Source organism: Ursus americanus, chromosome 26, assembly GCF_024610735.1.
Source record: "Ursus americanus isolate L20-20 chromosome 26, mUrsAme1.1.p, whole genome shotgun sequence".
Lineage (NCBI taxonomy): Eukaryota > Metazoa > Chordata > Mammalia > Carnivora > Ursidae > Ursus > Ursus americanus.
The window spans coordinates 36215180-36227565 of NC_142152.1; the positions used below are offsets into that span (position 1 = coordinate 36215180).

General features: G+C 50.0%; 1 protein-coding gene across 1 annotated transcript; it reads left to right on the top strand.

The window, feature by feature from the left end:
• The first annotated feature begins 617 nt into the window (after window positions 1–617).
• On the top strand, window positions 618–9560 carry SERPINA4 (serpin family A member 4). Its single transcript, XM_045815780.2, has 5 exons — window positions 618–692; window positions 2602–3272; window positions 7013–7286; window positions 8096–8255; window positions 9034–9560. Exons 2-5 carry the CDS (start codon window positions 2618–2620, stop codon window positions 9232–9234), a joined length of 1290 nt encoding a protein of 429 aa, XP_045671736.2. The 5' UTR covers window positions 618–692; window positions 2602–2617; the 3' UTR covers window positions 9235–9560.
• The last annotated feature ends 2826 nt before the right edge of the window (window positions 9561–12386 follow it).

Sequence of the window (12386 nt, forward strand, 5' to 3'; positions counted from 1 at the left end):
GGGTTCCATCACAGAATCATGTACCTTTAAAGCTGGAAGGTTCCTAGGCAATCACATAGTCCAGGATTGTAAACTGGGGGCCCAGGGCAGGATCCAGCCCCCCTGATAGGTCCTGATGGCTGCAGAGAACTAACTCTCTCCAGTCTCACATGTTCACAATTCCTCATTATGTCACCCTGGAAGCAGCCTTACCAGGTTTGGGAAGGCACTGGTGTTTGCCGCCCCTGGTCTGGCCCACCTCTTTATTTTGTAAGAGGTGGTGGAGGATGGGATGGGGGGGCATGACAAACCCAGAAGAATAGATGTGCCTGAGTTCACAGGGCCAATGAGGGGCAATGTGGAGATGACATCCACGAACGGGCCCCCTTGGCCTCAGGGGGAAGCATTTGCCAGGCAAACCTGAGTGCGTGATGCAAACAGCAAGGGGCGAACTCTGTTGGCGTCCCCATGGAAGGAAGGGGGTCATCCCGGGAGGGGTTGAGCCAGCTTTCAGTGAAGTTTTTCTGTGTTGAGACTCCGCGCTGCACCCATAGGTCCATTCGTTAATAATTACCTAATTGGGGAGGTGGGAGGTGGTGCTGGTCATGCCGAGAGCTTCTGCCAACCTTCCTGGGCTTGATAAACCCAGGCCATGTTCCTGGGCTTCCTCTAGCACTCAGACAGCTGCCCGGGGGGCCATATGACGACTGACCGTGAGTAACTCTCTGAGGGCCACAATGGAAACTCCAAAGGGAGGGTGATCAATCATCCTAGTTTGCCCAGGACTGGGAGTTGTGGAACAGACGACTGTCAGGGCTAAAGCTTGGAAAGACCCAGAGGTGACATAGCCTAAGGCTGGAAAGATCCCTACACATGATCACGCCAACCTTCTCATCGCACCAGGGGGGGAACTGGTGCCCAGGCCCAGAAGCAGCCTCCCGCAAGGCCGCATGTGACTTAGGACCCAGGTGCTTTTGGAGAGTGCCTGACAGAGGGGCATTCTGGGTAACTCACTGCAAAGCCAGAGAGAAGAACGCATGTGAGGGTCAGGGCGGGAGAAGATATTCTAGCTTGATAGGGAGCCACGCATTGGGGCCGGGTGTTAAGTTGGTGAGTGATGTGGTCACTCCAACGCCTGGGCGGAAAATAGAATAGGAAGACAAGGTAAGAAGCAACAGTGGTCTAATTCGGGGCTCAACAAACATCAGCCCGTGAGTCAGATCTGGCCCACTGCCTATTTTTGTCTTGCCCCTAAGCCAAGCATGCAAGATATAATATAAATATAAATGTAAATTAAAAAATTATAAACGGTTGAAAAAATCAAAAGGACAATATTTTGTGACCCATGTAAAGTATATGAAATTCGTATTTCATTGTCCGTCAATAAGGTTTCACCGGAACCCAGCCACCCACGAGACTGCCAACACAGCCAAGCTGGGCAGCTGCAACATGGCCATATGGCCCCCAGAGCCAAAGACGTTTACTCTCTGGCCCTTTGCAGGCCAAGTTTTCTGATCCCTGGTCCGGGTGAACAACGTTGGAGGCCTGCGTGAGGGTCATAGCAGTGGAGAGGCTGGGAGGTTGAGGGAAGAGCCGGCCAGGCATGCAGAAAGATTGAATGAGGTGGGGGGATGGAAGGCCAGGCACAGGTTTGGGATGACAACCGGGTTTGGGGCTGAGAACCAGAGAGTAATGGTAGGTCCATTTGGTGCAGAAGAGCAGATTTGGGGGCGCCTGGGTGGCACAGCGGTTAAGCGTCTGCCTTCGGCTCAGGGCGTGATCCCGGCGTTATGGGATCGAGCCCCACATCAGGCTCCTCTGCTAGGAGCCTGCTTCTTCCTCTCCCACTCCCCCTACTTGTGTTCCCTCTCTTGCTGGCTGTCTCCCTCTCTGTCAAATAAATAAATAAAATCTTAAAAAAAAAAAAAGAAAAGAAAAAAAGAGCAGATTTGGTGGAGAAAATCGAGCACCCTATTTTGGGTAGGTTAAGTTTACTGGGAAAAGATACCAATCCTTTTCCTGGGACTTTGGGCAGAACCGTTTTTGAACATCAGTGATCTTATCTGTATGGAGTGACGGTGAGACTGCCAGTTCTACTTGACCTCTACCTAGGTAAGAGGGTCAAACAAAATGGCATTGAAGTGATTTTGTAAACTGTAAAGCACACCGTGGATGTCGGTGGGCCAAATGCTAAAATAACGTTTGGTGAGTTGCCCCCTTGCTGCGGTGGGTATCTGGGCTGAGGGATTACACGTGAACGGTAAGTCTGAGTCTGGAGATTTTGTGTTCTAGCTCAGACAATTACCATTAGATGACCTGAGTAAGTCATTTTTGGAGTCTTGGGGATGAGAAAGGAGGCCAGGGCCTGGCGGAGGTGAGAGGGATGGGAAATGCAGGGAGGTGTGGGCATGAGGGGTGCGCTCTGTTCATCTAAACCACTGCCATGGAATATCATCGCCCCACACACTGGGGAGGCGCTGGGTGTCCGTCAGCCTGCCACAGGCCCATGTGCAAGAGTTCACGGTGTCACTTACCTCCCCGGGGCCCTGCCCTTGCCCGATTTCTCAGGGGGGTTGGCTGTTCTGCCGGGGAGTTGCCTGGGCACTCTCTTTCCTCCTCTAGTCTGAGAACACAGAAGATGCGTCTTGCTGACTGCCCGCTCCTCCTTCTGGCCGGACTGCTGGTCCTTTCTCACAGCCACGGTCAGCTGCACCCTGAGCACTATAGGCAGGGTCACACCGGCAGCCCCCATCGGGAGGCTCCAAGCACAGGTGAGGGCTCCCCCAGCCTCAAGATCGCGCCGGGCAATACAGCCTTCGCTCTCCACTTCTACCACCTGCTGGCTTCCCAAAGTCCTGGGAGCAACATCTTCTTCTCCCCGCTGAGCATCTCTGCCTCCTACGCCATGCTGTCCCTGGGGGCCCGCTCGCACAGCCAGACCCAGATCCTCGAGGGTCTGGGCTTCAACCTCACGGAGCTGTCCGCGTGGGACATCCACCGGGGCTTCCAACACCTCCTGCACGCTGTCCGCCTCCTGGGTGACGGGCTGGAGATGCGCATGGGCAGCGCCCTGTTCCTGAGCCAGGACCTGCTGATCCTTCCGGGATTTCTTAATGACAGTGTGGCCTTCTATGAATCCAAACTCTTCCCCACCAACTTCCACAACTCTGTGGGCACCACCCAGCTCATCAATGACCACGTCAGAGAGGAAACTCAAGGGAAGATTGTGGATTTGGTCAGCCCCCTGAGCACGGACATCACAATGGTGTTGGTGAATTACATCTACTTCAAAGGTAAGAGTTGGTTTGTTGGTGGAGCCTTCATCTTCCCTCTCCCTCGGATTTATGGGTGGATTAAATATTTAAAAAAGAGAAAGTGGATGGATGGGGTCCGATAGGGTCAAGCAACCCTTAGAAGATTCATGTGAGAGCATGACATTTAAGATTGTGTAGTGTTCAGGTTTCCTCATACCTTTAGACATATTTGCTTATTTATTTTCCTCATAACAGTGATGTATGGAATGTACTAGTTGAACTCCTGGATTGATATTGAAGCTCTGTCACTAACCAACACCGTCAACAGGGCAGGTTGTTAGCTTGAAGGAAGGATAATAAGAGTCCCTCCTTCAAAATTGTGTTTTGAGGATCAAATTACATCACATTTTTCTGTACTCCTTAGAAGAGGGCCTAAAGGGACAGGCAAACTACTGCCCCGGCCACATCTGATGAGCCACTTGGTTTTGTCAATAAAGTTTTATTGGCACACAGCCATGTGGACTCATGTATGTATTGTCTCTGGCTGCCTTCACACAGCCACAGAGATAAACAGTTGCTATAGAGTCTAAAATATTTACTTTCTGGCCCTTTGCAAAAGAAGTTTGTTGACCCTTGACCATTACATACACTCAACAAATAATTAGAGTAATCGTAATTAATCTAGTGATAACAATGCTCATTTCAAAGACCCTTGAGAACACATAAAGGAGGTGCCTGGGTGGCTCAGTTGGTGAAGCAACAGCCTTCAGCTCAGGTCATGATCTCAAGGTCCTGGGATCAAGTCCTGGGTCCGGCTCCCTACTCAGTGGGGAGCCTGCTTCTCCCTCTCCTCCCTGCTTGTGCTCTCTCTCGCTATCTCTGTCACTATCTCTGTCTCTTTCAAATAAATAAAATCTTTAAAAATAAATAAATAAATAAATAAATAAATAAATAAATAAATAGAAATAGAAATTATCCATAATCCTACCACCCTCAGACAACCAGTGATAACATTTTCACCTAGTTCATTCATCTTCCATTCACACACATATATAAAAGAGTTGAAATCACAGTGTGGGGACAAATTCGCACAGTGTGTATCATCAGTGTTCCATCAGAGAAGCAAAGCCACCATGAATATTAAGGGAAAGGCGATTGCTACAGGAATCGGACCTTGCACAATTGTGGGCAAGTGAAGGCCTGAAGGAAGCAGGGTTGGAGGGACAGAGTGAAGTCCTTGGTGCGGGTGAAAGCTTGGAGCTTATCAGGGATCTATATGCCAGGCACATGCAGCCAGCACAGTGGGTCCATGTGGGTGGGGCTTGTGGAGAAGCCCATGCTGGACACCTGGTGGTGGCTTAGGGACACATTGGTCTGGAGGGCTAATGTTGGACAATGAACTTGGAGGACAGCATGGGTGACCTGGAGCACACAGGGCTCCACTAGGTCTTACCATCATCCCATCTTCCCAGGAAGACCTTCAGCGTGTAGTGGTTGCTTCACATCTACCTCCAGCCTAACACTTGTAACCACCTTGAACCCAGAATCTGCAAGGAAGAGATTCTGGGACACAGTCCCAGACTAACAATCCCGCCAAACTGGTCATTGCTTGCATTTTACACATGGAATTATTCATGCACCACTGAAAACCTTTTCAAAAACCCTTTTAATTCTGCAATAACCATAAACTTATAGGAAGTTGTAAAAATAGTGTAGAGAGATTCTGTGTACCTTTCATCCAGGTTAGATAACATCTTATAGAACTGTCATACAAAAGCAAAACCAGGAAATTGACATGGTGCAATCTACAAACTTTATTCAGATTTACCAGGTTTTATGTGTGTGTGTGTGTGTGTGTGTGTGTGTGTGTGTGTGTGTGAGCACAGCTTTATGCTATTGAAAACTTTATTTAGATCTCACTTTAATGGCTGCACAATATTATATAGAGCCATTCCTTTTAAAATATAATTTAAATGTGTAGTATATACCATCAACCTACCCAAAGCTCTGACTGTAAGGAAGGGTTTGGGGGCACTCTTTCTGAAAAATACCTAGCTTCAGCTGGGTTAGTGTTGTTGGCCTAAGAATGAGAGGTTTTCCAGAAATAGGAAGGAGATAGAGACATTCTGCCCTCTGACACATCTGCCCAACAATTTGGGATGTAAGTTTAGCTCCAGGCCTCACTGTAGGTCACACGGTGAGAGAGTGGAACAATTGTGGCTTACGTTCAAAACTGAAAAGTACCTAGAAGAAAACAAAAGATGCACAGGATCTCTGTAGATAAGATTATCTTGAGATATAGTAAAGCAGACTTAAATTTAAAAAAACACACACAGATATACCATGTTCATGAAAAGGAAGGTTTAATATGTAAAAATGTCAATTCTCTCATGAATTAATCTAAATATTTAATGAAATTCCAATCAAAATCCTAACAGGTTTTTTCTTCTCTTTGGTGGCAGTTAACAAGCTGATTCTAAAATGTAGGTGGGGTTACAAAGGTCAAGAATAGTTAAGATGGGAAAACTTGCCTGCCAGAGGATGAGACTTATCAAAAATCTATATTAATTTAGGTTGTGTAGTACAAATAGACCAATGGGACAGAATAGTGAGGCCAAAACAGAGCCCAGAAATGGCCCCATGGATAGATACATGGACATTTGATATTTGTCAAAGCTGGCATCCCTTCTCACCATGTTGGAGCATTGAGGAAAAAGTGGATTTTTAAAAATGGTGCTGGGACAACTAGATACCCACAAGCAGAACAAAATGGGCTTGGACCCCTCCTTTCATCCAATAATAACTATTTATTCTAGGTGGGGTATAGTCCTTTTTGCAAAAGGGAAGACGAAAGCTTCTAGAATATCATATAAGAGAGTATCTTCATGACCTTGAAGGGAAAGTTGTCCTAAACAAGACACAGAAGACCTAACCACAAAGTAAAAGACTAATATGTTTACTGCATTAAAGTTAAGAATTTCAATCATTAAAACACATCATTAATAGAGTGAAAAGACAAAGACAGAGAGAGACGGGATTTGCACCTCACAACTGACAGACAACTAGTGTTCAGAAAGAACTCCTGCAGATCACTAAGAAACAACCCTACACAAACACGGGGGAAAACATGAACTGGTTCTGACGTAACAAAAACAAAACAAAGGACATTTAATTGGTCAATAAACATACAAAAGATTGCTCAACCTTGTTTTTAACCAAGAAATTGCACTACAAAGTCATAACAATCTATCACTACATAAGCATCAGGTTGGCAAAAAAATGTAAGTGCAGGAATGTAGATTAAATGGTGAAGACAGGGGTGCCTGGGTGGCTCAGTTGGTTAAGTGTCTGACTCTGGGTTTCAGCTCAGGTCATGATCTCAGGGTCATGGGATTGAGCCCCATGTCTAGCTCCACATTCAGTATGGAGTCTGCTTGAGATTCTTTCTCCATCTCTCTCCCCCTCTGTTCCTCCCCACTCTTGTACTGTCTCTCGCTCTCTCTCTCTCTCAAACAAATAAATAAATAAAATCTTTTTTAAAAATGGTGAAGACATGAAACAACGTTGCTAATACACTTTTGTATCTCACATTTTAGAATCTAAATGAGCCTTGAGAGATCCATTTCTTAGGCAGGTCAGGTTTTGAAGGATCTAAATGGTACACCATGATGGACTAGTAAGGTGGGCATCTCCATGACTGTGGGAGAGGCATTCCCTGGCTGGATGGTTGACTTGTTGGTCCACGGGTGCCTTGTGCCTTCTTTCCTTCTTCCCTTCAGCTCTGTGGGAGAAACCATTCATTCCCTCGATGACCACGCCCCAAGACTTCCACGTTGATGAGAATACGGTAGTCAAGGTGCCAATGATGCTACAGGACACCCAGCACCACTGGTATCTTCACGACAGACACTTGCCCTGCTCGGTGCTGCGGATGGATTACCAAGGAAACATGACGGCCTTTTTCATCCTTCCTGACCGAGGGAAAATGAAGCAGGTGGAGGAGGTCTTGACTCCAGAGATGCTAACAAGGTGGAAAAACTTGCTTCAGAAGAGGTAATCAATCGACAGCACTGCCTTTCAAATGGACCCTTCTAATGAAAGCCAATGCCCACATGGGGGTGATTGCCAAATTAGGAAAGAATTCTTATTTGCTTGAAGCCTTTCCATAGGTTCGTTAGATGATGAACTCTCCTGTTACATCGTAAATATGATTTTGCCCCAATCAGTGAAAAGAGAACCAGACTAGGAGTTAAGAGTCCTGGTCCTAGATGTAGCCCTTACACTGCACAAGACTTGGGTGACGTGGCATTGGCTCTCTGATGGTCTGCCCAACCAGGCAGTGAGTAGGTAGACCTCCGTTCAAGGTGTCTAGTATAGAGGGACTTAAAAAAAATAAATAAAACTCCATCCACCCATCCAAGGAAGGAGCAAGGAAGTGTCCTATCACCCTGGGGCTGTGAATGGGAAAAATTACCAACCATAGATAAGGGCCTCAGCCACATGTGGATGCAAAATTTACAGAGCTCATGCGGAAGAGGAATTCTAGCCAAAGAAATCATCTGGTCCCAAATAAGTGAAAACCACAGGACCCCAACAGAGGCGAAGGCAAAGCCACCCCACAGGGAGACTTGTATCTCCCTGGGTACCTGACACGCCCACAGAAAGCAACCTCTCATGAAAATGAGCTTCCAAGGGAGGAGGTCCTGCAGACAGCAGCGCTGGGGGCAAAGGAGCCTGGCTTTGAGTCCCTGGGAGCACTGGAGCAAAGTCAGGTGGAGTGAGTGGGGCCAGCCAGAGAGTGCAGTCAAGAGAAGCACAGTGTGCTGGGGTCCCTCACTTGTCTAACCCCATGCCTCCCTCAGGTACTTTTATAAGAAGCTCGAGCTGCATTTCCCCAAATTCTCCATTTCTGGCTCCTATCAATTAGATCAGATTTTGCCCAAGATGGGCTTCATGCATCTGTTCTCGAAGCAGGTTGACTTGTCTGGCATCACCAAAGAGCGAAAACTGCAGGTGTCCAAGGTAAGTCATCCGTGGTCATCCATGCGTGGAGACTCGGCGGGGAACTTTCGCCCTTGGGAGCTGCAGGGTGATGGGTGTTCTCTCTGCCACCACATGAAATCTCAGAGCCCAGGTTTCATTCAACCATGCACAGACATGCCTGTGGGTGTCCTTGAACCAACCCACCACCTGTGGCACGGTACTTGGCCCTGGGGATATGGTGTCCACCCAGTCCGTGTCCTCGGGAAGCTCTCACAGCCAAGTGGGCTTCACAGATGACAATGGAGAGTGACAAATGGATAGAAATAGACGGAGGATACAGACCAGGCTGGGCTGGGTGTGTGTGTGTATCAGAGATCTCTTTGACGAGAGAAAGAGACCTATGACTTCAATTAAGAAGACAAAAGTATGCTCTAGGGAAGGGCCTTGAGTTGCAGAGTTGAATTCCAGGTCCTCCCCTTATGGCATTCCAGGGCGAGGGAGTGTCTGGATTTATTTTCCTCATCTGTAAAACAGCCATGAGACATCAACCTTAGAGGGTAGGTCTGAAGATTTCAAAAGAGCCCTAGGCACACAGTAAGTGTTCAGTTGCTGAGAGAAAGAATTATTCCTATAAATAAGAGGTCATCCAGCTTACGGATCCCCCCAGTGTAGACATTCTTGGGGTGAGATCCCCAACAAGTGTCTCAGCAAGTAGGGACCCGCAGTGTTGAGCTCCAGTGATCTCTGGTTCTTCCCGTCTTGCCCAAGTCCTGATTCATGTTCTCGCAGCGGTAACACTGGTGATTTCCTCCCCCAGAGTTTTCACAAAGCCATTCTGGAAGTGGATGAGGCTGGTGCCCAGGCGGCAGCGGCCACTGGCGGCTTTATCACTTTTATGTCTGCACAGCACAATCGCAGAGTCCTGCGGTTCAACCGGCCCTTCCTCGTGGTGATCTTTTCCACCAACACCCAGAGCATCCTCTTCCTGGGCAAGGTCGTCAACCCCATGAACTCGTAGCCCTCCCAGGGCTGGCCCTTCCGTTACAAGCAGGAAGGTGTGGCCTTGGGGTTAGCAGCTCCATGTTTGGAGTGGGGGATGGAGAAGATCTTGAGAGTCTGGGCAGAAGCTGTTGGTGAGGGAGAGGGACGTGGGTGGGACAACATGCGTGTGGACTGGACACCCGGCTCCTCGGGGCAGATCCTTTCATCGCTTTGAGCGCCACCCCGGAAAGTGGGAGAAACCCTGCCAGATGGTTGAAGGATTAAACACAATAATGGCTATGAGGAGCCTGGTTTGGTGCCTTGCACACAGTAGGTACTCAATAAATGCATCCGTATTCTCCATTCCTTTGGGGTTTGCCCTGCACTGCCCTGGCGTAGCTGGTCCCAGACATGGGGGTGAGATGCTCCAAGTTCCACTGGGTTGGCAAGGTGTGTACATGGAAGACGGAAGCAATGCGGGTCGCCGGCTGTCCCCAGCAGATGCATGCCTTGCTTCAGAGCAGGGGCTCCAAAGGCCTTGGCTGGGAGAGCACCAGGCAAGGTGGCCGCCATCGTGACCTAGTGGGAAGGCCCAGCAAGGGGGACAGCTCCCTCCCAAGGGTGGCACAGGCACTGTCCCCTCCTTGGGCCATGAAGATGTGGCCAGTCCCCCAGGACCAAAGGCTATGGTCACAGATGCACCTGCAGAAGAAGCAGGAGCCTGGGGGCCGGTGCTTACGTCCTGCTTCTCTGAGGATGTGCTCCGGGGCCTCCGGCCCATCCCTTCCCTTCTCGGGCCCACTTTCTCACCTGGCTAATACGGGCTGACCCAGGCGCTCCTGCTCAGATGTCCGTAGTACGTGGGGGTAACTCTCTGCGCAGGGTCCACCCAGAATCTTAGAGTAAAAACCTCTATCCCGCCCACAGGAAGAGGTAGGCCGACAGCACCTGGCTGTGTTTGTCCCGAGCTTCAGTAATATGTGGCAAACGCATTTCCCCAGGCCGGGCCCTGGGGCTGTTCTTGTCGGCCTGTGCGTCTGAGGCAGTGGGTCTCAAGGTCACGAACCCAGACTTCCACTGGTGACTGGAGAGACAGGCTGTGGGCCACCTCCAGCATTGAGGTGATTGACCCAGCGTCACCACGATCCAGGCTTTGTGCGACATGGTCCCTGGCCCACACCATGCCACAGGTACGAGAATGGGATCATTGTGGGAAACCAGGAAACCAATACCCAGCGCAAGAGACAGACCGTTTGCTTAGGGTGGGAAAAGCTGTTGCGGAAGGAAGCCAGAGAGGATGCGAAGGGGAGATTTTGAGGTTTTCTCCCCTGGCCTCTGAAACATAGCCTGGAGCTGGACAGGACAGCCTGGGGACAGCACTGGTAAAGGAAAGTCCCAGAGGAGGAAAGCACAGAGCTTGTCATATCAGCCCCGAGCTGTACCGAGAGGGGGCTGAAAATGTTACAGGACCCCGCTCCTATGCCCTCCCCTATGCTCAAAGGAACGCACCCTCCTTTCCATCCCCTGGCTTGATTGGCTGACAAGCAACTATGTTACTGAAAGTATTTGTCCATTTCCCCCTGCACCTGTTGGAAGTTGAATTCTGCTTTTTAATAGCCAGGCAGGAGATAAAGTCTGGCCCAGGCTGACACGGCCAACTCTGCCCCTACAGAGGCAGGTGGGTGGGTGGATACAAGTCTGTCAGGTGAAAGAACAGGGGTTACTGTGGCCCTGGCACTGCCCTGGGGGGCGTGGGAACGTGGAGCCTGGTGTGATGAAGGGGAGGAAAGGGGAGCGGTCACCCGCAGCTCAGCCTTGAGAGTGATACCTCCATATTCTGATGAAGCCTGTCCCTCCCCAGCTCAGAAGCCCTCAGTGGCTCCCTATTGCCTACAAGGTAAAGCTCACCGTCCTCTACCTGCAGTCAAGGCCCTCCCCACCTGGTGCCCGCCTGCCTTTCCTGCCTCAGTCCCTCCCCCTATACTCATGTGTCCAGTGACTTCGGCCATGGAAACGTGCTGTTTCCCTAGCTTGTCCATAGCCTCCGCTCCAGGGCTTTGCTCCCTGCAGGCCCCCATTCCACAGAGAACCCCCTTCCCCGTCTCTGAGAACCTGCCAGGATCTCCTGTAAAGGCCTCATGCCCTCCCCAAGGCAGGCTGCCGTCCTCCCATCAAACGTGGTTGGCTGACGGTAATCTGCCTGGGGGTCCCCTGGCCCCAGTTAGAACATCTGGAAGGCAGGGCTCTGTTCACCCTGTATCCCCTTCACTCGCCCCAGAACCTGGCCCCTGAGTTGATCGTATGGTCTGGCATGTGGCTGAGGCTCAACTGATATTTGGTGAATGAATGAATGAATGAATGAATGAATGAATGAATGAATGAAAGAGGCTGTGCCCTGAGCAAGGTCCCTGAGCTGTTTGTCCTGCACCACCCCCCTGACACATCGCTGGAATTGATTGGGTAAATATTTATGCCAACTCCTCAGATTTCTTAATGCCCTTTTGGAACATTAAACCCAGAAATCAATAATAATTAAAAAAAAAAAAGACGCCATGCAGGACAGCTTATCCCCCAGAGTGGTGCCTGGGCCTCCTTCTCTTCTCCTTTGCTGCTCTCCTATGGGGTCCCTTACTTGTGTGGCACTTGGGAACCCGCTTCTCAGGGACCAGCATTCAGCTCTCCAAGGGGCCGATTGGGTTTGTGATTTCAGTGTCTCTTTTTGCAGGTAAAATGGAACCTTCCTGCACTTTGCAGCGGGAGGGCAGAGGGAGGCAATGGGAGTGCCAGGAGCGTCAGTGGTACACTCTGGGGCCCCCAGATGCCAGGGGAATGATGAGTTTGCGTGGCTCTCATAAGTGGGTATGTGGAGATGCCCCCTGGGCTCTCTCTGTTACTTGTTCTGTCATTCAACAAATAGTTATTAGGAGGGGATTGGCCACTGGCCAGGAAACCAGGGCGTCTCCCCAGTGCAGGGGGAGGCACTTGAAATCTGGATGGGAACAAGGAGGGATGCAGCCCCAGCTTCCCCACTAACCCTGTGCTGTGGGGCAGGCACTTCACCTCCCTGGATCTCAATTTCCACTCCCCACCCTGTAAGTGGGCACAGAGCCCCCCAGCAGCTGTAGCAGCAGAGAGGGGAGGGTGGACATGGGATCCCCCAAAGCTACAGACCTGGAAGCCCCTGGCTGT

What these genes read in the sequence shown, in the direction of transcription:
- SERPINA4 (XM_045815780.2), top strand. Translation starts at nt 2,618, where the DNA reads ATGCGTCTTGCTGACTGCCCGCTCCTCCTTCTGGCCGGACTGCTGGTC. An exon ending in GAATTACATCTACTTCAAAG is followed by an intron (nt 3,273 to 7,012) that starts GTAAGAGTTGGT and finishes TCTTCCCTTCAG; the next exon opens with CTCTGTGGGAGAAACCATTC. An exon ending in AAAAACTTGCTTCAGAAGAG is followed by an intron (nt 7,287 to 8,095) that starts GTAATCAATCGA and finishes TGCCTCCCTCAG; the next exon opens with GTACTTTTATAAGAAGCTCG.